At 44.7% G+C, this 24579-nt stretch overlaps 1 protein-coding gene and 1 long non-coding RNA gene across 4 annotated transcripts in view; one reads left to right on the plus strand and one right to left on the minus strand.

The window, feature by feature from the left end:
- Positions 1 to 14321, minus strand: part of LHFPL3 (LHFPL tetraspan subfamily member 3) — a 244267-nt gene extending 229946 nt beyond the window's left edge. For 2 of the 3 annotated variants that reach the window (XM_048302420.1, XM_048302419.1), the window contains exon 1: positions 13807 to 14321. In XM_048302420.1, the coding sequence (XP_048158377.1) occupies positions 13807 to 14275 (469 nt within the window). In that variant the 5' untranslated portion in view covers positions 14276 to 14321. The remainder of the gene's footprint in view (positions 1 to 13806) is intronic. The other variant, XM_048302418.1, reaches the window with a different exon arrangement.
- A 5982-nt stretch (positions 14322 to 20303) lies between these two features.
- LOC125324368 lies at positions 20304 to 24281 on the plus strand. Its single transcript, XR_007202949.1, has 3 exons — positions 20304 to 20445; positions 20569 to 20622; positions 24005 to 24281. It is a non-coding gene; the product is annotated as an uncharacterized LOC125324368 (long non-coding RNA).
- The last annotated feature ends 298 nt before the right edge of the window (positions 24282 to 24579 follow it).

The raw sequence follows: 24579 nt of genomic DNA on the forward strand, positions 1-24579 counted from the left end.
GCATTTGGATGGAGAGAGAGGCTGGAAGGAATTCGTCAGTGCTGCAGACTTCTGCTTTTTTGGCTGCCTTCCTTCCTTCTACTGGAGAAAACCCTGGGATTCCCAAGCCCGCCTTCCCTGCCCCGCTGGGAGCCGGGCTGCAGCCGCCCTGGCCCCGCCATTGCTTCGAGCCTTCGCTACTCTGTAGCCCCGCACACCCTGCCTGCCCAGACCTCCGGGGGTTCCCACTGCAGCTCCGGAGTTCAATACATCTCGTCTGCCACTCAGGATTTGTGCTCGTCCCTGCCGTTCCAGCCTGCTGTTCCCGAGGGTCTGGCAGACACCAGGATCGGATGCCCAGGGGTTTGTGAAGCCTTTGTCCCATCCCTTCCCGGGATCCCGGGGCACCGGTGCCGCGTGCTCCCCGAGCTCGCTCCGGAGCGCCCCCTGCAGCCGCGGGGGAACCATCGCACCTGCCCTGCTCACCGGGAGCCGCCAGCGCCCCTGCCGGCTGCGAGCGGAACTGCACCCGAGGGGAAAGGGCCTGACAGCCGAGAAGGCTGGCACTGGGTTTGTGATTGCTGTTACTGCCATAGTTATTGCTGTTTGTTTGCCTTGTTATACATATATATATATATATATATATTAGTAAATAACTGTTATTCCTATTCCTCATATCTTTTCTTGAAAGCCCCTTAATTTCAAAATTATAATAATTTGGAGGGAAGGGGGTTGCATTTTTTTTTTTCATTTCAAGAGAGACTCCTGCCTTCCTTGGCAGACACCTGTCTTTCAGACCAAGACACTGAGATAGGAGTGATCCTGTTTAAAAAACAGAAGAAACGGGAGTAGAATAGAAAAGAGCATTCACCCAGATAAGTTTGTTTTCAGAAATGAGAAAGAGAGGAACAAGGCATGCTGTTACAAACACCGCATTCTGTAATCCCTTTCAGATAGTCATCTGTTTCTAATACACAGCTCAGTATTTTACCAAATCTCCTTCCTTCAGAAAGTTGCTGTAGAACCTTCCTGCTCTGATACTTAGAAACCACCTTGTAATTTTCAGCCTGAAGTGATTTATATCCAGATAAAATCCATTTGTTCTTGTACCACTGTTAGCCATGAGTTTAAAATCATTAGTTTTGACTCTACAGTCCATGGATTCCAGAGGGTTCATAAACTACTTCTGAGATTTTTTAAGTGTCGTGAAGCAAAGTAGGCCAACAGGCTGTAATTTGTTCCAACAATGCTACATGACATGTAGTACCACCTTTGGAAAAAGTTTAGGAAACCAAATCTAGTCAAAGAAAAAATCAGTAGCTCAAAAAGTTCTTTTATTTTCCTCGTTCTGTGCCCTTCCATGTGTTTTTAGTCAGCAGTCGCAGACACCTTATCAACCTTCCTCTTTCCACATTAAACTAACCAAGCTTTCCGAGTTTTCTTCTTCCAGAGATGTCACCACTCACTGGCTTTCCTTTTTGCAGCTACTGTCATCTCAGTCAGAACTGGATGTCAGTGTCCAGAATCCCACATGAAATATCACAGTGCATCCTTAATTATGTCAGCATTGCCCTGAATCAGCTGGAAATATTTCACGAAGTATTTGCCAGGACCATGTATGTCCTCTTCAGAGCAAGCATCACATTGCCATCCCAGTGCCATCCTTTGGTGAACAGGTCCTCTCTTCGAGAATCGTGGAGTGGGTAGTGCTGGGAGGCACCACTGAAGGTCCATCTAGTCCAACCTCTCTACTGCAGCAGGGTCCCCTAGAGCCAGTAACTCAGGATTGTGACCCGATGGCTTTTGAGTATCTCCACTGTTACCCGCCCTGAGCTGCACGGCCTTTCCCTGCGCCAGCACTGTCCCCTCACTCCTCAAGGCTGACAAACGGCCAAGTGTCACCTCGGAAGTGACTGCTGGTGGGCCACACTAGCATGGTGCTGCCACACTAATGGAGGAATCTGATCAAATACAAATGCCTGACAGGAACTAAGCACAAGTGACTGTGGCTGGTAAGACATCTGCATGTTTGGAATGTTTTGAACTGTATTTTTCTAGTGTAATGACCATGCATTGCAATTTCAACCTTTTTATTTTAATGATAGTCTAATATAACTTCACCAGTAATAGGAAGGCTAAATACTAAGACACAGCAACCAAGCAATAATGAACTTTCTTTAGAGGAACATTAAGCTACAAGGATGAGTAATTTTATTTTCATGGAAAGTCTAATACTTCTCTCATAAAATTAATCTTAAAATTTTGAATTAACTCTTTGTGAAATTATACTGAATGTCTCTTAAGTATATGCACTCAATGCATAACAGTTTTATAGTGTTCAAAGATGTATTAGCCAAGCTGAAGATACCTGTGGGAAATCTGATTTTGAAACACTCAGTCTGCATCAGAGAGAAGTCTCATTTATGATTTTTAGACTCATGGGTAACATTCTTCCACTGCCTCTAGGTGAAAACCCTTTTTTATGGTTTGTTCTGCATTTTTGATCACTTCTTCCTCTTGCCAAAAGTTATAAACATCTTTCTTTTTCAAGGTGACTACTAAGTCTAGTTTTAAAGGTAACTACATTTCATGTAAGTTTTTCAGCCAGAGATTATTTGTTGTCAATTTAAACAAAGCAAATCAGAAGTTTATGCAATGGCACTAAGTTGCAGTTATAAATTGATTCAAAATAAAATACTAAATCTCATGTGACCTTAATTTTCCTGCACAGATAATTCTTGAGCTCCTCATTTTGAAACTTGGCTACGTATTGGTTATGTCTACACAGATAAATGAAGCAGTACCAGGGAGCATTCCCAGGCATTGAAAATCAACTGTCTACGCTACTAAATTGTTAGAATTGTCCCCCAGCATGTGTCACAGGAGTGGTTTTAGTCTGTTCCATCTAACAATCTTCCAAAATATTGCCAGGGCACAGTTTGCAAGATAGGACATGCCAGGAACAGTTCCCAACAGGCAGAATAATTCTAGTGACCCAGTTTTAGAAAGGTAAAAAATGTAGTAATATGGACAATGGCCAGTGTGCCAGCTGACTTTACAGCAGAGGGGGACTCTGGACGTGGTTAATTTGCAGCTACAGGCAAAGCAACCACATCTTTTGTTGGGCCCTGGCAAGCTAAGATGGCTCAGTGCAGAAATGTCTCTCCAAGAGGCACAGGATCATTTATGTTGGTGTTTCATGCTTGCAAGCTGTTACCTCTGGGCAAAACAACCCTCTCCAAGGCTCTTGCCCCCATCAAGAAATTCCATGGAGCTGAGGAGCATTCACCTTCTGCAGCCACTGCAGAAACCTGTTATTCCACAGGAAGAGGCAAAAGGTCAATCGGGAGGAAGAGACATTGCTAAAAATCTTCCCTGACCTTAAGGGACCTTGTCCTATTTTATTCACACTTCTGCTGCACACAAGGTTCACCATGACCAATAAGCTATAGTAGGTTGCAGAGGTACGGTTTAGCATGACAGGACAAGGCACATCCTGGCCATGGCAATTGAATGAGATCACTCATCTTATTCAACCAACTTCTGCAAAGTAAGGCACATGACTTTTGACTTCTAGAAGTAAACAAAAGAACCTCCCAAGGTTTCACAAGTAGTGTTTTCTGAACCTCTGAACTCAGAATATTTGTCCTTGACTTTGCAAGTACAGCATGTCTAGCCTTCTTCTCTATAAACTTTTCCTTTTGAAAGATAACCAGAAAAATAAAGAAAGTGGAATGTGTGACAACTCATCAACTGTTTGTAGTAATTTATTTCTAACCATTTATTCAGTAGCTTTCTCCTTCTGATGCACTCTCAATTACTTGATTGAATAATATTCTCTGAAATAGCACATGACGTGCTTGTGTCAAAGAGGCTCTCCACAGACGCCATCAGCTACCTTTTAAAATCAATGAAATTCATAAATTTGCATCTGGCTTCTCAAGGAGAAAATAAAAGAACCTTTTCCCCCAGTAAGTATGACCTTCTCATTCTAAGGCCAGCTTGTTTCAAGTCTTCTGCATCTCTGAATGCCAATGTGGATAATATCTTTCTTAGAATAGATAGATCTTGAAGTCTATTATATTTCCCTTTTTAAGGATTCTAGCCGTAATTCTCTCTTAGTAATTGGGAGCTGCACACTGTTCCACACAGTAATGCATATTCTAGCTATTCACTGTCATGCTGCTGCCACTGCATTTTTAACAATGCTGATAGCAACTGATGTTATCAAATTCTGCAGATTTTCCAGGCTATAGCCTTGTTCATGTCTTTTTTTTCATTTCACCATTTCTGAGCAAAAATGTTTTTATTTTTTCCTTTGTGATGCCTCAGTATTGTGACCCTGCCATTCCTCACAGCCGGATCTTGTTAGTTTTCAAATATTGAGTCCACACCATCTGATCGTACCACAGATTTTCTCTTCTTATATGTCTGCTGTCTTTATGTTTGCAAGATCAAAGCGAATGCTGTTTATACCACAGTGCTAAAAAGGTTCAATTCTCAAAAGGTAAAATAACCTTCATGTTTGAAATCTAGCCTTCTTTTCTTCTATGCCTTTTTACTGCTGATAATATCCGTATGTTTCCCTCTTCCTGGCTTCATTGTGGCATATAGCAATTTTCTTCATTAAACTTTTAGAAGGATTCCCTGAAAGAACTCAGCAGCAGCTGTACCCTATGCCAGCAATGTTCCTTCAGCTGCAAGAAAATAGAGCTGCACTGACACCAGCCACTTTCCAAAACCCCACTCCCATTTCTCTTTCCTAACCATATCCACGTTCTCAGCTCCCCACATTTCAATAGGTGATATTCTCCTCTTTTAAACTCTCTCCCAGTTTCTTTCTCCCCTAGCACATATACTTTTTCCTAGTAAAATGGTATTCGTCCTCAAATAGCCTGGATAACTTTATGAATTTCCTTTTATATCTTACTATTCTGTTATCTTACTGTTTTTCAAACAGTGGACCACAGCCCCCAGGATGTTCATAAAAGGCAATTGGGACAGTCATAAGATGCTGAAATTTTTATTACACTCTAAACCAAAAGAAAATATCTCTTCCCCATTCCCAAAATACCTCTATCCTTCAAAAAACAAATTTTGCTACCAAATCTCAAATCACTCATACAAATAAAAGATATTCATTTCTTACATGATACATTTTAGACAGGTTACCTCTGGGATCAAGACCGATGTGGCTGTGTGATTTTGAGCCTGATGACCAATTTCAACCACATTTGACTGATGCTACAAGCCTCCAATACACTAAACTCATTCAAGTTTTGTGAAAAAGCTGGAAGCAGAAAGAATCCCAATTTCCCGCCAGTGAAAAGACAGGGATAGTTTATCCTTTAAAAAATCTAGATGGCAACTTGAGGACATCTTGAGGTTGATGGCAACCAACAGACAAATAGCCTTCTGCCAGGTATAGCACATGCTGTGCCTTTGTCAACTATATAGATGGGGAGCCTGTGAGGAGCTGGAGAGTTTAGCTACTGAAGGCATGAGATCATAGGATGCAGGAGAGAACTTTTGGTACTGTGGGCACAGAGTATTTAGGGAAATAGAGACAAGACATTGGGCACAGCATTTCTCCCTCATTTCCACTGTTCACACAATACACCTTTTACCTTCGTTTTTATAGACAAGCATTAAGTATACTAAAATGTTTACGTCAAAGTAATGAAACTGAAAAAGCTGCACAGCCCCATCACTCACTTCACCCACAACTTCCCACTAAAACCTTCAGGTAATCTTTCCAACCTCCCCAACTAACCTTCTGAATCACGTGGGGGCACAAGCACTTCCCAACGGTAATACTCATCACAGCCAGTGTGACAGCAGCAGAGCACAGGCTACCATGGGGCATTCCCAGGCAAGGATGAGGAAGGCTCTAGGGATCTCTTTTAAAACCCAGTGGGAAATTCTCCTCTGGAGCTTAACATACAGAACATCGGACTGGAAGCATGATTTCTCCTCTGGGAAAAAGAAGCACATGCACCAGGCCTGCTTGAATTAGATGTCCTCAAAGGCTTGATGAGACAGTCCATTTGTTGGCAAGGAGAGCACTGGGCTCTTTCCCTGCTCCCTGCCCGCCTGCACAGCTCCAGCACCCTGTTTCCCCAAAATGCAGAGGCAATACTCATCATACCATGGTCAGAGCCTTCAAGAACACTGATTTTTCAGAATTTTCTTCCTGATGGTCCAACACCCACTACTGTTCAGAGACCATTAAATAACTTCAGTCACCTCACCCTGCAGGTGGCGTGAGGGTGTTAATGCTCTTGTTAAAATCAGCATCAATGATGAAACTCAAGCTCAAAAACCTGCTCAGTATTCCTGGACTTGTCTTCCTCTCCCTTTTGCCTCCCATGTGCCTCCCCATTTTACATGTGGGGTACCTAGTGGCAACAAAAGCTGGAAGCACTGTTGGTTAAGGTCCTTTGCTTCTGGTGAGTTAGTAAAGACAATTAACAAATGAAAAATGAAACTTAAAAGGTTACAAATGTACATACCTCATGGCTAATGCAAATTTGTGTAACTTCAGCTTCCAAACACAGCATTTGTCAAGTTAAGGAGCACTGCGTGACTTGAAATCTTCCCCTGTAGGTCCTCATACGCCATCATCTGTCAATTTTTAATCTTCTTTTGAATAGCAAGAAAATTCATCCTTTTAGCTCTTCTCCTTTCATTTATTTAAATCAGTTCTGAGATTCTTTCTACTTTATACTTGAAAGGGCATCTTGAAAGATATTTGACCTAGACAGAACAGGCATGGATACCACTATGGGTAAAGGCAGTCCCATTTTTTGAATACACATTTAGGGACAACACTGGACTTTTTCATTGCAGTGAGAGCTCACATACAGATGTCCATCTACCACAGTCTCTAATTTCTCTTCTAAATAACTGTTTTCCATAACATGTAATTTCATAATTTTCCCACCAGTAGGACACCTCCTACATTTTTTGAAGCAGGAACTGAACCTGGCAAAGAGTAACAAGAAGTGCTTCTACAGGTGTGTTAACCAGAAAAAAAGGTCAAAGAAGATGTACCCCCGGTGAGCAATGCTGGAAAACCGGTACCAATGGACAAGGAGAAAGCTGAGGTACTCAACAACTGTTTTTTGCCTCAGTCTTCAATGGCAACCACTCTTCCTACACCTCTTGAGAGCGTGCATTGCAGGATAGGGGCTGGGAGAGCAAAATGCTTCCGACTGCAAGTACAGGTCAGGTTCATGACCACTAGCCAGAACATATGTAAGTCTGTGGGAACCGATGAGATGCATCCCAGAGTCCTGAGGGAATTGGCTGGTGTAGTTGCCAAGCCACTCTCCCTGATACCTGAAAAGTCATAGGGCTCAGGTGAAAGTTCCAGGTGACTGGAAAATGGGAAACATTGTACCCATCTTTAAAAAGGTAGAAAGGAGGATCCTGCGAACTACAGACCTGTCAGCCGCTGTGCCTGGAAAGATCATGGAACAGATTGTCCTAGAAGCTGTGCCACGGCACATGAAGGACAGGGAGGTGATTTTGGACAGCCAGCATGGCTTCACCAAGTGCCTGTTCTGCCTGGCCAACCCAGTGGACTTCTATGATGGGGTGACTACATTAGTGGACAAGGGAAAGGCTATGGATGTCACTTACCTGAACTTCTGTGAAGCCTTGACATGATCCCCACAACATCCTTCTCTCTAAATTGGGTTCTGTCCCTCTGCTCTGCTCTGGTGAGACCCCACCTGTGGTGCTGCACCCAGCTCTGGGGTCCCCAGCACAGGAAGGACATGAACCTTTTGGAGCAAGTCCAGAGAAGGGCCATGAAGTTGATTAGAGAGATACAGCACCTCTCCTATGAGGAAAGGTGAAGGAAAAGCTCAGAGAACTGGGATTGTTCAGCCTGGAAGGCTTTGGGGTGACCTAATTGTGGACTTCTAGTGCCTAAAGGGAGCCTACAAGAAAGATGGAGAGGAACTATTGACAAGGCAACATAATGATAGGACAAGGGGGAATGGATTCAAACTGAAACTGAGAAGTAGGTTTAGATTACATATTGGGAAGAAATATTTTACTGTGAAGGTGGTGAAACACTGAAACAGGTTGCCCAGAGAAGTTCTGGATGCCCCATCCCTGGGAGTGTTCAAGAACAGGTTGAATGGGGCTCTGATCAAACTGATCTAGTGGAAGGTGTCCCTGCCCATGGCAGGGGGGTGGAACTGGATGATTTTTAAGGTCCCTTCCAACCCAGGCCATTCTATGGTTCTGTGATTCCATGATTCTGATTCTTAGTAGTCTTACACTGCATTTGGTGTATTAAAACAAAAGTTGTAGAAATAAGCCCATGTTTTTATGACATCCAAATCAGTCCCTGCAATTGGCTATCCTTACTGTAATTTATTAGACAAATAACTATCATTTATTAAACAAATAATTTTTGTGCCACCTGCAAAGTTCAGGAGCCATAAATGTAAATTACTCTCTCAACAAATTGTTAAGGATACTGAGGCTACAAACAAGATCTTTTTCTGACTCCATGAGACACCCTGTTCAAATACTGGTGCAAGGCTAGCTTTTTCCTAGCCTTCTAGAATTCACCCCTATACCAAGATCTGTCAAACAGCAGTAACAAAGGCTCCAAGAGCATCAAGGTCAAGCCTTTTAAGACTGTTACATAAAAGTCACCTGGTCCTGCAGACTGATTTCAAGCATAAAGGCAAACAACACAGTTGCACTGAGGAATTTCTCCTTTTCATTCTGAAACAATTCCCTGTTTTAAACAAACTTTTAACTGTGGCATGTAATAACCTCTTCATTATGGCTGCTCTGGCTTCAAAGAACTGGCAGTTGAGTCATAGGAAACCAGTTTTAAAAAACAGTTTAAAACAAGTCCAGGGAAAACCTGGGGAACTACAGAAAGACCGACGCCTGCACCATGTAAATCAGTAAAACTATGAAAGAAACAGTGTGTGCCAGCATGTGTACAAAGAGGACATATTTGTGTGAAGAAAGGAAGTAAGGTAGGGCCAATACAACTATTTGAAGTAATTTTTCACAAAACTACTAGAGTTCTCCAAAGAAGTAAAAAATAATGTGCACCATGGAGTTTTCACTAACAACGTTTACTTGGATTTCCAAAAGACATTTGATGAATCTGTCATTTGTAAGTTTTAAAAAACCTAGACTCCTAGAGGATAAAAATAAATGCCTTTGCAAGGATAAGTAATTGGAAACAGATGGTAGGACACTACTGTCAATTTTTCAAGTGGAGAGAGGTCAGTGGTGGAATCCTGCAGGGATCTGTGCTGGAACTTGGGAGCTACTTGCTTATTTATAAATGAGCTGGAAAACAGGATAAATGGTGAGGTTACAAAGTTAGCTGCTGATACTCATGCAGGGTAGCTACGATAAGGGTTGACTATGAAGAAAGACTTTACAATACTGAATGACTAGGCAATAAAAAGTCAAATTAAAGTCAATGTAGATAAATATGAAGTCATTTATTTAAGGGGGAAAAAACCTAACTACACAAAGTTATGTGCCCCAAGGTGATTATTACCACTTCAGAACTGAGATATTGGGATTATAATAGGCAGTTGTGTGAAAACATCAGCCCACTGTTCACTAACAGGGAAAAATCGAGTATTACTAATTACTAGGAAAGGAATAAAGAACGAAGAGAGAATGTTATTAAGTCACTGTATGAATGGCTGGTTTGTCTGTCTTGAATACTGTGTATAGCTCTGGTCCCACAGACTCTGAGAAGATACAGCAGACTGGAAGTGGCAATAGGCAGGGCAGCAGGGATGATCACAAGTTTGGTACAACCTAAAACTAAGGACTGACTAAGAAGCCAAAGACCTCATAACAGGTAACTGAGTGGATACAACAAAGGTGTAATCAGAGCCAGGACAGGGGATGTGTCTCCAAGTTCCCTGTTCACAGCCTCTTCCAATGCATGAGCTGAGAGGATCAAATGAAATTGGCAGGCACAAGATTTAAACCACAAAAACCTCTGAATCTTCACACAGCACACAGTATCAAGCTGTGGAACTCCTAGCTCTGGAGCACTGTAAATGCTAGAAGTTTGCACAGGTTCAAAAAGCGACCAAAGTCTCAAAAAAAAAAAAATCCAGCAAGAGCTTTTAAATGCCAAGATCCACCTGAGGAAGTCCCTGAGCACAAGTGCTGGAGAACTGAAAATACAAAGGGCAAGATGATGCTCTGATGCTTTTGTGGGCCCATGTTAGTGGATCTGTGGTTTGCCAGATCACTGGACTGTGGTTTGCCAGAGCTTTTATGTTTTGTTCAACGGTCCTCTTACTGTGGCCATGGGCTCAGGCATCTTTTGAAAAACCTATATATTGGCTTCATCCTACTTGTCCATGGGACACTTTTATGCCTTTCTTTTGCTTTCTTTCTTTTTTTCTTTCTTATAACTTGAAACATCCTCATAAAGGAAAAAAGTAATGACAAATATCTAATAGTGAAAAAAATCACAATGACAGAACTGAAGTGTTTACTTAACCTATACAGGGATAGATCTCAAGAATTATCTTTATTTGTGAGGTTTCCTGCAAATTTTGATGTAGAGTAATAAAGAACAATAGTACCTAATTCCTAATGATTTCAAGAGTTTGTATTCATGCAGCTGCTCAAATTAGGTAAGTGCATATGCAAGTGCTTGTACCTGTGATTTTGCAGTTGCAGAAGAGGAGGTTAGGAGATGGAGAATGAGACTGCCAACACTGACTCTCAAAGTATTAAGTGTACCCTGACAGCATAATGCACACGTAACAAAAAAAGCAGTCTAAGCCACAGCTAAATCATAAGGCCATCTAATCTATGTTATACTCATGTACACACAGGAAATACCTTTTTTCTCAGGATTTTTCTTCTTTATCATGACATAGACATGTCTAGTCATAGACATGATTAGACAGCAACAAGGACTGAAAGTGTATGTATCCAAGATATTGTTTATCTTTTTCTTATTTAAAAAACACCTCTTCAAAACAAGAGCTATATCATGCTGACAATTTAAAATGACTCATGCAAGACAGACTGTGATCAAAATCTTTCTTCTAAAGAAATAAGTTCCTAAGCTTTTATTTGCAATCCTAAATCAAGCATGATCCCAAGTCAGAAACCTGATTCTAACAAGATTTAAATTGCATCCATTTTAAGTATTATATGACCTAACCAAATGCTAACACTATGAAGGTACATAATAGCAAGCAAAATCAAAGCTATATTCACATGCTTCTTTATTTCACTACTTCAGATTCAATTTTGTTCCTGTACTACACAGAACTATATGCATATGTAGATGACATTACTATATTGGTTTTTGTGAGATAAGCATTTTAGGATTACTATTATTTATTACTTTTACTCTCCAAACAGTAAACTAATAACAGAAGTAGGTCATAGAGCTCAGAGAAAAAATACCATTTTAACACTCCTGTCCTGCACATTTTACTCTAAGTTTTCCTTCTGTCCCACCACCTTTGTTTTCTTCTTCAAAGGATGCAACCCGAACCAATATGGACTTTTTGGTGGTTTTTTCTCCCTTGAGGAAACTTTTTTAAGTAATACAGAAATGAACAGTGAGGTAAATACTGAATTAAGGTAAAACATTCAGCAACCAATGAAGTCAGGTTCTTTCAACACCCAGCATTGCTGTAATTCTTCCAGGGCATTCGTGTACAAATTGGGAAACACAGCAAACAACCACTTGGCTATGCATGTATTCCGTTATTAATTTTGGAGGGAAGCAGTCTGAGAAGTGATTCTTCTGCTGACATAAAGCTCCTTTTTTTGACTTTTAATGGCAACAGTGCATCTACCAGCTTCGGAGATGTCAAAAATTCTGTGTTGCTTTGCCTGAAAACGTATTTCCAGTCACACCTGCACATGTGCAGCATGGTATAGACTCCTTGGGCTCCAGTAGACCAGTTGCATGTGGGGGTTTCTAAACATTATTATTCACCTGTACAGAAATGCAGTAAAGGAATCGGATTCATTTTATCTACTATGCACTAGCGTCTCCTGGCATGAAGAAGTGCAACCATATAAATAGATATTGGTGTTGGAAAGTGCAAGGGATTTGGCAATTGTGCTGTCCTACTGCATACTGGACATGAACAAAACATGCTGAAATGTATCAAAACTGAATATTCATGGCACCTTTTAGCAGCAGAGCCATAAGGAGAGGAGACAGCTGGAAGCAGAAGTCCTTAATGGAGCAGAGGAGACATCAGTGGTGCAAAAATGAAACTCTGCCCAGAGCCAAGTGACATGACTCTGTACAATTAACCAGACCGTATCAGAGAAGCCACCAGCATCCAAGAGGGTTCCCAGCGCAGAGATAGTGAACGTAAAACTAGACTTGCTGGAATTGGGGGAAAACCTACCAACCTCAAGCGCCTTCAGATCACTCCCCAAATGATACAGAAAGAAATTACCAGGACACTTCAGTGATGGAAACAGTATAAAAATGTATAATAGCACACAGAAAAACACCAGCAGCGAGAGAAATGGCTAAAGCTGTTTCATACAAACCAGCAAATTCCACAAAGTCTCATGGACTAGGTGGCAAATTGAATAATGCTGAAGCTGTTCAGTAAAAAACTCAAAAGAATTTCTGCTTGGAAACTGAAACGAATGTAGGTCAATTAAGGGGACTGAAAAAGTGATTGTGAGCCCATTTTGGTGACATTTTGCTATGTTTCCCTAACACCTCATTCCTGCTTATTTCAAAACTTCTCAGTTTCAGGGTTTTACCAGGAGGACATGTAACAGGTATGCTTCGATTTTAGCCCCTTTTTTTCCAAATGATTGAAGAATTAATATTTTCTGTCTTGCTAAAACTGCTTATATTACTATCTTAATTCTACAGACCACTGTTTTCTCCTTATCCTCCCAGCTGCACACAAATAACCAGCTCTCTGCTAACTCAGAGGGAAAGCTGTGCTGGAAATGCAGAAAGATATGTCTTGGTGTTCTCCCTCTTTCTTACTATACGCTTTCTCCAGGGAGACACTGGATGTGATGGGGAAAGTCAAATGAAGTCAGGAGATCTTCTGAGACAAAATCAGCAACTGAAATAAATTCTTTTTCTCTACACTCCTAACATACAGTGGAAAATAAACCTTGTGAACAAGTGAAACAGACCACAACCAAAACTCGTGCATGCCACATCCAACGACCTCAGCTGCCCTTCCAGTTCGCTAGCAAAAAGACCTCGCCAACCCCTCCCACGGAGCCGAAGTGGGCTCTGCCTTGGCCAGATGGGAGTGGGACGAAGCTCCAACAGGCGGACAGCTGCCTTCATCCACCGTCGCCTGCTCGAAGTGTCCCCACTGCCATTTTCTCCTGACCTTTACAACAGACTACGCGCTGGAGGACACCCGCCCGCTGCCGCCCGCCGCCGCCCGCCGTCCCTGGAGCTGCTGGATGCCCACGGGTCGGTTCACAGACCGAAACCAGGCAGCTCCCCCGGGCGACTCTCGGAGGGGTGCGAGGAGCTGCGGCTGAGCCTGACTTGGCCCACGCCCAGGCAGGCGGCGGGGCGGCCCGGGACAGGCACCGGCACCGCTCTGCGACGCTGCCGATGTGTCGCGGCACCCCCAAACACCCTCTCCCGGCCTGCCCCGGCGGGCCACCCCCGGCCCTCGCCACCCGTCCCCGGCCACTCCCCGACTCCCTCCTGACCCGCACCGGCGCCGCAAGTTTGTCCAGAGCCGCCCGTGCCCCTCGGGCCGGGCCGGGCTGTGCCGGGCAGGGCAGTGCAGCGCGGAGCCCCCCAGCACCGGGGCCGCTGCCTCCACTCACCCGAGGTCAGCTGCATCCAGGCACAGATCTTGTAGACAGTGGCTGTGTTGCAGAAGAAGAAGAGGATGAAGCAGACGATGCAGGCAATGATGAGCATCATCGAGAGCCCGATGAAGAAGGACGCAGCTTTGAAGGCTCCCGAGGGTAGGCTGGAGAAGTCCGTGAAGCTGCCCCGGCAGGTGAGTTCCCGGCTGAAGCCGTTGCCGATGCAGTAGTGGAAGAGCCCGAAGTAGCCCGCCTGCGGGGTGTCCACGCCGTCCCCGATCCAGTACGGCTGGATGAAGCACACCACGTTGACGATGGCAAAGCAGATGGTGAAGATGGCCCAGAGCACGCCGATGGCCCGCGAGTTCCTCACGTAGTTGGTGTGGTAGATCTTGGCCGCCTCCTGAGCTGGGAGCATCCCCGCTGCTACCGCTCCTGACGAGCCTGCTCCTGTAGCCGCCGTCCCTGCAGCCGCTCCGGGCATCCTCGCCGAGAAGATACCCCCCTCCCCTTCCTCCTACTCCTCCTCCTCCTCCTCCTTCTCCTCCTCCTCCCCGCTCGCTCCGCTCGACGCGACGCGCTCCGCCGCCGCCGCTGCGTGCGAGAGCCGGCTAGCCCCTCTGCCGGGCTTCAGCGGCTCCGCGCCAGCACCAGCAGCCGCGGCAGCGGCGGCAGCACCGACACCGCCCGCCGCCGCCTATCGGGGCGCAGCGCAGCGCCGCCAGCCCCGCGCACCGCCCGCCCCGCAGCCCGCCCTCCGCCGCCGGGCGCCACCCGCGCACTGCCCGCCGCGGGCGTCCCGCCGCCCTGCGCAGCCACGGCGGGGGCACGGGTCAGGGCCGGCCCCGAGGGGAGGTGGTGGCGGCGGCAGGCGGGGGCGAGGGGGCCGCCGGCGCCCTTTCCCCGGGCGGGCAGGGCGAGCCCTGTGTGCGGCTCCCCTCAGCCCGCGGGCGCCTCTCCCGGCCGGGACAGCGGCTGCCGAGCGGACCCGCTCTCGCCGCTGCTCCTGCAGCGCGTCCTGGGAGGCATGTTCAGGCAGCGAGTTCTAAAGTTTAGAACGTGTGTGTGGTGTTCCCGTCCCCGCACAAAACATCATCCCCTCTCCAGCCGGGGGCGGCACCTGCTGGGTCCCCTGCGGCGGGTGAGCGGCGGTGCCTGCCCTGGCGCGGGGGGAGCCGGAGACGCTTGTCTCCCGGCTGAAGGAAACCTCCTCTGGGCAAAGCCTGGTGCCCGGGGGAGGCAGGAATCCCCAGGGGCCGCTCCTCGCCTCGGGAGCGGGATGGCGGCCGCGGAGGAGAGCGCTGTGCTCACACAGCGCAGCCGTGGGGCGCGGTGGCGGCTCTCAGCGCGGGGCCGAGGCTGAGAGGGGCCGCTCCGCTCCACCCCAGTGCTTCTGCCTGGCACTCGGTGCGCTGAGCGCGCTGGCATGCAGCAGTGATTAGCATACATTAACGAGCAATTAGCATCTGGTAATAATCGTTCCTGTGCCAGTGACACTTGGATTTGCAGTCCCCGACCTGTGCGCTGAGCCCGAGCTCACAGCAGTAAGCTCGGCAGAGCGAGCGGTCCTGCTGCCGCGCCGTGCCGGCAGGGGCCGCGCTCAGTTAAATACTGGCGCTCCGCGGCGCCGGCAGGAGGGAGAGAGCCTCCCGTGGAAATGACTCCTGGCATTCCTTAAATTTTCAGTTGTTTCAGGCGAAGTTTGATTTCTGCCCCACGACTGCCAGTAACCAGGCGTAGCCCAATGCAGCGGCAACGCCAGCCCTTCCCAAGTTTCCCGCAGAGCAGTTTAAGAAGGGGCAGCACCTGCTACCAGTTTCAGACCGCCGCGCTCGAGTCGGGGACAGTCAGAGATGGGGAAGCTGTGACCGAAGGGTGGGAGCACAAAGGGAGCCGTCTCCGTGCAGTCAGTCATGCACTGCCCTTGGGACACATGGCATGGGAATGCTTAAGACACAGGCAGCATAGGTAGTGTGGACCCCAAATCCTCACACTTGCCTCGCTTCCTTAGGTAGGCGGGTCCAAATGTGCAAAGTACTGCTAAAATTCCTGGAGATTTGGTTCACACCGAGTGGGCTTTGTCCAGTGCTGCTGGAGGTGCCCGGGTGCGCTCCGCTGGCTGCCTCGTCGTGCTCCTGCTGCAGCTGCTGCGCGTGACCGGACTGTTCATATGCCGCCTTCAGAGAAGAGCTGAACTTGTTCCAGCCTCGAGCACCAGGAGGAGTGATGGTTCTTCGGTGCTCGCTTCTGTTTTCTTCAGGCTGGGGTTTGCCAGGCCCCAGGGCTCGGTGCAGGATGCCTCTCTTCCCCGTCTAAGCGGCCGTGCAGTGTGGAGGTGCAGACAATACGAGCCAGATATAGAAGGCAGGAAGGAGGCCTGAAGTGGCCCAAGACAATTTAGGAATGGAGGTCGGAGGGAGGGTTGGGAAGGATGTTCTGTGAGATTAAAAAAAAAAAAAAAACCAAACCAAACCAAAACCCAAAAAGGGAAGTAGTGGGGAAGGGATCTGTGGCAAAGGGGAGGTTTAGTGGTAGTGGGCCTGCAAATGTGCACACATTCAAGAAAGATGAACCTAGGAATTGGTATGGCAGGAAGCAGAGATATGGACCTGGGAAGGAGTCAGGAAAGAAGAAACAAGTTGCTTGTAGAAGAAGTGGGCTAACAGAGCTGATGAGGACAAAATACTGAGTTTTGAGAAGAAGCTGGGAAACAAGAGTCAGACTAGGGTAGGTAAATGTGGGAGCCAGTCTGTACAAGAAGAGGAAAGGCCAGAAGCAGGGGAAGAAACTAGGATTCTGCTGAAAAGCTAAGTAAAAGACTGTGGAAAAAAGACCTGTGCCTAGGCAGTGGTTGGTTTGGTTGTCCTAGGATGTCCTCTCTGGTCTCCAGCACCAAAAGGGCATATATTTCACATGGACTTCAGGTGATACCCATGAGTCCTTCAGTTTACTGCATTGGAAATGGGAAAGTGGTACTAGATGTCTGGTTTTGGGGGCATCTGCATCTCTCTGGTTTGTCCCTCTCGAGCTCTGAAACCTCTAGTCTCACTTTTTGGTATCACAATTTCTTCAGAATACCTGAAGACAGGCATGGGAGGTACTTTTATGGTTCTTACCACAATTATATGTGTGCCTCATAGCATTAGAAAATAGAATGTCTCTATGAGATAGAAGGCTGGAATATTCTGGACAGAATAGTTAAAAGGCAGCTGGGACCTTATTTCTCAGAGCAGACTTCCCATGGATTTTGGTTGCAGCAGTTCTGAAAACAAGGCCTCAGAAGGAGCCATACTGAGGTACTGCTCATCTATGAAAAATTTTAAGCTTTGTGCCTGGCATCACAGAAGAATTCTGTGGCAGAAGCAGGGATAGTCCCCAGCTCTTCTGGACAGCTTTCATCATCTTAATTCTCAGAAGATTATCCATTTTCTCCAACAATGTTGTACCTCTACGATTTTTCTCCCTGAAAATTAACTGGGTCCCAGCCCTGTGGCTGCCATCTAGTCTCATCTAAAAAAGTCTGAGTTTTGAGCCAGGATTGTCACCAAAAGCTTCTTCAACAGGTGAAACAGGATTCTCATCATCCTGATCTTTCTGGACAGCAGCTGCTGTCTCCTGCGCCTGATAAGATAGGATCCTGTTTACCAATTATCATGTGAGCATGCTTGCAGAACAAAGGGACGTAAATCAAGTGGCACAGATGGCTCTTTTTTTGGCACATCCTCTTCAGTACTGAGTTTTCCAACCATTATATTGGTCTTAAATTTTTTTCATGTACATGTGTGGTTAAAAATAGGAAAGTTTAAAGAGAACTTATACAATCTTTAGAAGTATAGTTGTGCCCCAAATTGGCCTGAAATACACTGCTGATCATTTTATCTGACCATGGATGTGCTCATTTTTTGATTATATAGATCATTTCACAAAACACAAAATAAAAGCTTATAAACAAAGTTATTTAGTTAATGTTTCTAATCATAGCATTTCTCTTTGGATCATGTCAGTTACTTGCAGTGGTGGAGCTGTGGTGGAGAACTACTTAAATATTTTGTTTGGAGCACTGTGGGGAGAGGCTGTGTGTTGTGCTGGGAAACCCTTGGACATGATGGGTAAGAAAAACAGGCATTCAGTTGCTGGGCCATAGGCAATGTCTGACAAAAAATGCACATCTGGGAATTCATTGATATTCACATGGTGGGAAATGAAAAAAAAATGGAAGGGGGAAGGGGTGAATGCATGGTTGGAGAAGAGTTATCAAGAGAGGAATTACACCAAAAAAGTCTCTGAGGAGGGAATGGGGTAGTAGGAAGTTACACGTTCATGAATAAATAGCAATAAAGGTGTCAAACAATGAATGATAAGTTTTGATGACGGTTGAGGGAATTGGGAAAAGCTGTTGAGCACATGAGGGTAGGCTCACACAGACATAGGCAAACTTCCATGAGGGGGATGTCCCTGCTCAGACACATGACTGCCTCCTCCCAGCCCCTCTGAACAGTGTCTCCCATCCAAACCTCCTAAAATGCAGCTCTGCCTCAGAAGTTTTTTCCCCTGGTTCATAGAGAGGTCTAAGCTGCTATGAGTTTTTTCATATCTGTAACTGCATGTAAGGATTCATGAACTGCTCTACCTCTCCAGGGCTTTCCTCCCCTTTTTCTGTGGTATCACTCACTAGCTACCATGTTCACTCAGTGCCTATCAACAATTTATAATTTCACTCTCACCCCGTTTAAATAGCTACATATAACTCTTACAACCTTTTAACAAAACAGATACAGATATATACAAATAACAGACTACTTTAATTTGGGCTGGCCTAGATCCTGAGTCTTGAAGAGAAGGAAGGCAAGTCATGGTAGACTTGAGGCTTCTCCAGCTTTTGTCCAAGGATACATGGATATCCATAGCAGGACCTGAAAAAGCAGAAGGTCTCCACTCTGCTCCCTGCTTTCCAGAATTCATTGTGAGCTGAAGCTGGGGCAATGATGAAGGCCAAGCAGGGCTTTTTGTGCCTATGCATGTTTTGGGCTTGATTACAGCTTAACTGCTGGTAGACAGCATCTTAAGGCATGCGTCAGTCTGGATCGATTTTTCCCTTGTCCTGTGTTGTCTGGAGCTGGCTGCAAACAGGTGCTGGTGTGTTTGCTCAGGGCAGCAGGATGATGGCCTTTAAGCAGCCCCAATGTGCAGCCCCAGCAGCCCCACAGTGCAGCCTGGTGTGTGTAGTCCTGTTGCTGTGGCAACCCACAGCCTCACCAGTGGTGAGCACTTACTGTCTATCACAAAGCATTAACTTTTACATTATGTCTTATTTTATTATGGTTTCTGCACATTTTGGCTCTCTTTCCCCTGGAACCCAGCTGCACTGGTGAAATGTTCCTTCTTGGGGAGTAGGAAACGGCATTTCTTTCTATTTCTGTGGTGTTAACAGCCATGGGAGAGGCACAGCAAAGGGCTGGCTAGAATTACTGCTATTGATGTTGCTGAAACTGCTCTTGCCATCACTGTTTCAGTCACAAATGGTCCAATTTAGGCCTACTGTAAAAATTAGAGAGTTGCTTAGATTTGTACCATTTCTCTTGAGTTTAGTCCTACTGGTGAAGGTGATAGTGGAGGAGGAGTCCTGTAGGGCACCCATAAGGGCAGAGCTGGGAAGCACAGTGTGGCCATTCTGGAGCCACATTCCCAGAATCTTGCAGGACTTGATATCCTGAAGCACTGGGGAATGGTGTGAAATCATCAGAAAAAAGCCACATATTCTGAAGTCTACCCTGAATCAAGGTGCTTGGCTGTAAATGACAGACATCCACTTCAGTAGGCAGAGAGGGGGCAGGTGGGAGAAAGGTGGTCAGGCAAGGAGCAGTGGCTGTCATGAGAGGGAAAGGATGTGAGGAAGGTGAGAAGTACCTGGGCTGTATGTGGAAGTAAAGACTGGAAGGAAGAAAAGATCCCACCAGCCTTGAAAAGAAAGAAAAGCTCTGTAAAGGGATTAAGTAGCAGAGTTCCCAGTGACAGCAGAAGATTGGACTTCATAACCCAGGCTAGGTTCACCTGCAAAAAAGTGGGATGGAGAGTGGCTGTTGAAGGGGAGAGCAGGTGGGAGTACAGATGAAGCTGATGAGGTAAGTTCAGGGAAGGTGGGAACACAGTTATTAAGATCCATGGTGAGGATGGAGAGAACTTAAGGCACCATGACACGTGAGTCAGCTAAGACCTGTTTCATCTTCCTTCCCTCAGCCTCTCCAACTAGGAGGAGTTGCAAAATGACTCTGACACACACTGTCTAAAATAAAACACTTTAGGGACCAGCTGGAAGCTAAACCTTCCAGTCCCTGCTCTCCAAGGAATGCTCCCTCTTGAGGCCCTGTACGCTCTGTTACAATGCCGAGGGCGTTCTGCAAGGCCCAGTGCTGCACCTGGGGCTCTTCTGAGCAAGTCATCTCACTGCCAGCAGCAGCCACCCAGCACAGTGCTCTGCCTCACTAGCATAGCCTGCTTGTCAGGGCTGCTAATTAACCCAGACAGAGCTTTCAGGTGCCTTGCTGTGTCGTGCCGTTCAGAGACACCACCGGAGACTCCCCCTGAAGTGACGGAATCTTGCTGCTCTTGCTGCAGCAGCTGTTTGCCAGAGGGTCAGGAGATTCAACACAAAAGGTGCTGTGAAATACCATGCTGCAGGCTATATGCTGTACATCTTCAAAGATAGCTGTGCAGCTAAGGCTGCTGTCTAGACATGTTTTTCATGTAATAAAAGCTTAGTTAATATATGTCTCCTAGACTGAAATTCACGTGGAGAAGGACTTATATTTCTCTGGACCAGCCTAGTCTAAGGTAAGTACATAAACTCTTCTGCCAACAAGATGCATTTTAGGTTTTCTTTCCAGAGCCCCAAGAATCATGTAGGTAGCTAAAACTTCACTACGGTAAACATTCAGTCATTTGTATAAGGATTATATGATGCTCAATATAACTTTGATGTTGCTCTCAAAAATTGTACCTGCCAGTGGTGAAGTCCCCTTCTTTGCCTTTAACAAGGTAAAATTACTGCAGTCAGGATGTGACTTACAATGTTTGCAGGCAATTTTTTTCATAGTGGGGAATGACTAAAAATATTTTACCTCACACCAGATAAAAAAATATGCTTTAAATAGATAAAAATTCTAATTAATTAAGTACATGTTACATTTATTTCCAAATATTTCTTCCCAAGAGGCTAAGCAACAAACAAATGAGGATGTAGCAAGAGAACCTTCTGATCTCTGGTAAGTCAGAAGCTGGGCAGTTACTTTACCCTAGTGACAAGCCAATTAGGATGCTGCACAGTGTTTCTGCTTGCTTCTAATTTTAGAACTATACAACGGGGAGGGAAAAGTAGGTGATATTAACTCCTCTGGCATTGATCTGCTAGAATCATAGTCCTCCTGCAATCTAATATATTTTCATGTGAAGCAGGAAAATTACCACTCTTCTAGTGTAGGTACTAGGGACTATGCAGACCTTTCTAACACACAGGGCCTGATCAATACTTGGATAGAGGAATCTGCAGGGGAAGCTTGGGAGCTGCAGTGTGTGATTTTGATGCTGCTCAAGATGATATCCTAGCATAAAGTGAGCATTCACTCTGGCATTACACAACACAGCACAACTGAGTCTGCTGTTTCCAGGAGGATTTATGGCAAAATGTTTAAATGTACCTAAGTGAGCTGCCAGTAAATCAGCATCTTGACCTGGAGCAGACTGGGAAATGTGATTAAATTGAGAAAGCGTGGAATTCCTCTCTTCAAGAGAATCTCTGTGGCATAATGCAGGGCCAGTCACAGATATCACAGCTACCCCGAGCAGTATGGTCACATTAGCAAGATGTTAATGTGATTAATTAGCCCTGATGACAAGCAGGTTATACTAACCTGGGCACAGCTTAAGTATTTAACTGCTTAGGTCTCCAGAGTGCCTGCAGCTCACTTAGGTTAATATAATCTAGTGACTTAATAAGCATATAACCTATTTCACTGTTCAAGCCATTAATAACAGTATTGAGTAACACCAAACCCAAGGCAGACTTGTGTGGAACTGCTAAAGATACACATATCCATTGTATCAGTGAGCAGCAAGTAGCTGCTCTTTTAAAGTGTTCCTTGCCACCTACCTACACATTCACCTCCCAGGAGCTTCACCTATATACCTTTTCTCATCTGGCTGTGAAAATATTACTTAAGAGGGCATCAAAGCCTTAAAGGAGGCGAGATAGGGGATACCTATATCTTTGCCTTTATCTACGAGTTATCCTGCAATAGAACGGAAGAAATTAAATCTTACAAGATCATTCCTTGATAAATCTGTACTCAACCCTGCTTTATCTTCCATGTACCCATAAAAAACATTGTTTGTTTCTATATTACTCTAGGAATTAAAGCTTACCTATCTGTTATTTCTTCAGTTGTATGCTCCATGTTTATACCCCTCTCTCATCCCTTTCTGAATACATACACTATATTTGTCTTTTCTAATCTTCCTAATATTCTAAAACCTGTCGTCCCCCATGTGTGCTGTAATATTGTCTCAGCCTCTTGTCTGTAAGATTTACAATTCCCTCAGTGATTTCTGCAGGCTCCCCTAATAAGCAAACTCATGTACATGGTCTTTAACTTATTCCACACCTGAAATTTCACCTCTTTATAATAAAGATAATGGCACTAATCATATGATCAAATTTAACACCGAGGAGGAAGCAAAAAAAAAAAAAATCCCACCAAATATCAGTCCTTGTGTCATCTGTTATAAACTTTCCCTTTTCACTGAGAAATAGAACAACACTTTATGTAGGCTTTTGGTCCTTCTCCTGATGCAAATGGACTTCTGCAATGTCTCCTTTTTTTTTTAGCCCCAAGCAGTCATTTGAATAAATATTTACTTCACATGTACTGCTGAAATTATAGTTGGCCCAAAAATGTCTCTAAACTAATTTTTCATCTTAATAGTGGTACCAAGGTAAAGAGCTGCTAAGTAAAGCCAACACTTTAATAGTTCTCAAAAAAAGTATCAGACTTTTACAGTGGGAAAAAGACAATATTATTACACTATGCATAAAAAAAGTGTACAATGATGGGAAAAATAGATGGAAATGGCCACCAACATGAAGAGGCTAATGAAACCAAATAGCATTAAACAGTGGGAGTTTACACAGCATATGTTTTATCCAACATAGTTCTTGCCAGTTAAATGGCAATAGGAGGGAAGTGGGATAGCATTCTGATTTTATTGGAGAACGCGATACTGCATTTTTTAGTATCTTGTCCAAAATTTTTGAAGTGACTTGGATAGGCTCTTTACAATGTGTACTGAAAACCTTTTGAAAGACAATGAAAATAATCAAAACCAATGTTGGAGCAATATTTAGTCACATACCCAGTGGATCCTTGTTAGATAAAATTTTAATTAATAGCTTCATTATCCAAAGGAGGCAATAAACATTATATTAATGAAACTTACAGTAGAGGCTAACTCATTATAATCACAACTAATAGCAGAAAAATTTAAAGGGAACTTATGTAAATGAAAATGTCAGAAGTCATCATCTGGGGAAAACCACAAGTTAGTATAACTGGAAAAAGTAAGAGTCTCCGTAATAGAGGAGAAAACTGGAGACCAATATGTTGGAAGAGAGACTCTTACTTATACTGAATAGAGTTGTGAGAAAAATTGATTTTCCTATTTGGTGAAAATACTGAAAATAAATTAGGTGAAACTAATATCCAGTCCGATACATTACTCGCTTTTCACGTATTTTTACTATTTATTAACACTAAACATAGATCAATTTTAGAATGAGAGAGTATTAGATAACAAAGCCAAGACCATTTCATTTTGAAAATATTGCAACAGAGCACTTCTGGCTTGTTTTTTTTCCCTGTTACTATTACTCAAAATGAATATCTCAACATGTGAATTGATTTTTGATTCATAATGTGTCTTTTTGAGAAATGACTACAATAGACCCATTTGCAAAACACAGGTTGTAAAAATTCACCCAGAATGCCTTGTCTCCACACCAAAAACTTGTGCTTGGTCTTTAGGATATGTGTTTAGGAAACCAATTCACAGTTTGGGAGCTTTCCTTGTCGAACTGCAAATCCCATTTGGTCTTGTTGAAGTCCTGTAGAAGTCACCATGGGCTGGAGCCTTCAAGTGACAACACTGCCTTGGTCCTTTCCAGCCACCAGGGATGGAGAAGATGGGACAAAGGGCCATCAGCATCGTGCAGCTCTTCCCTGCGGTACCATGGAGACTTCTTGCACAGAGCCACGCAGGATGTCTCTCTGCAGAAGCCCACCGTGGGCAGAGGACAGAAGAGGTGCTTGCTTTCAGCCTGCAGGACCTCTGTCCCTCCCTCACTGTGGGAATGCTGTGGCCAAGGAGATGGAAAGCGCTGGTGTGCCTGGGCTAGGGAGACCTGGCAGAGGGAAGCTGCTTCAGGCTTTGGCTGTGTCAAATGTTACTGCTCATAAATTAAAACAAATCTGAGTAAAAAATAGTGTGGTTGTTTCCTTTGTAGTGCTCCTTTCTGTGCCTGTCTAGGGGGAGTCAGAACTAAGGACAGTAACTTGTCAGATGCTAAATGTGTGCCTTGAAATCAAGATGCTATACTGGAATATTAGGTCTGTTCTGCAGATTTACTTGTCCAGAAAAATGTCTAGTGATAGCCTGTGACAAGACCCCACAGAAGATTTAGGATATAATAGAATGGTAATTACCTGACTAGATTCAGCTTCCAGGCATTAGATTTTGTTG

This window comes from Corvus hawaiiensis, chromosome 4 (genome assembly GCF_020740725.1).
Source record: "Corvus hawaiiensis isolate bCorHaw1 chromosome 4, bCorHaw1.pri.cur, whole genome shotgun sequence".
In the NCBI taxonomy this organism is placed as follows: Eukaryota; Metazoa; Chordata; class Aves; order Passeriformes; family Corvidae; genus Corvus; species Corvus hawaiiensis.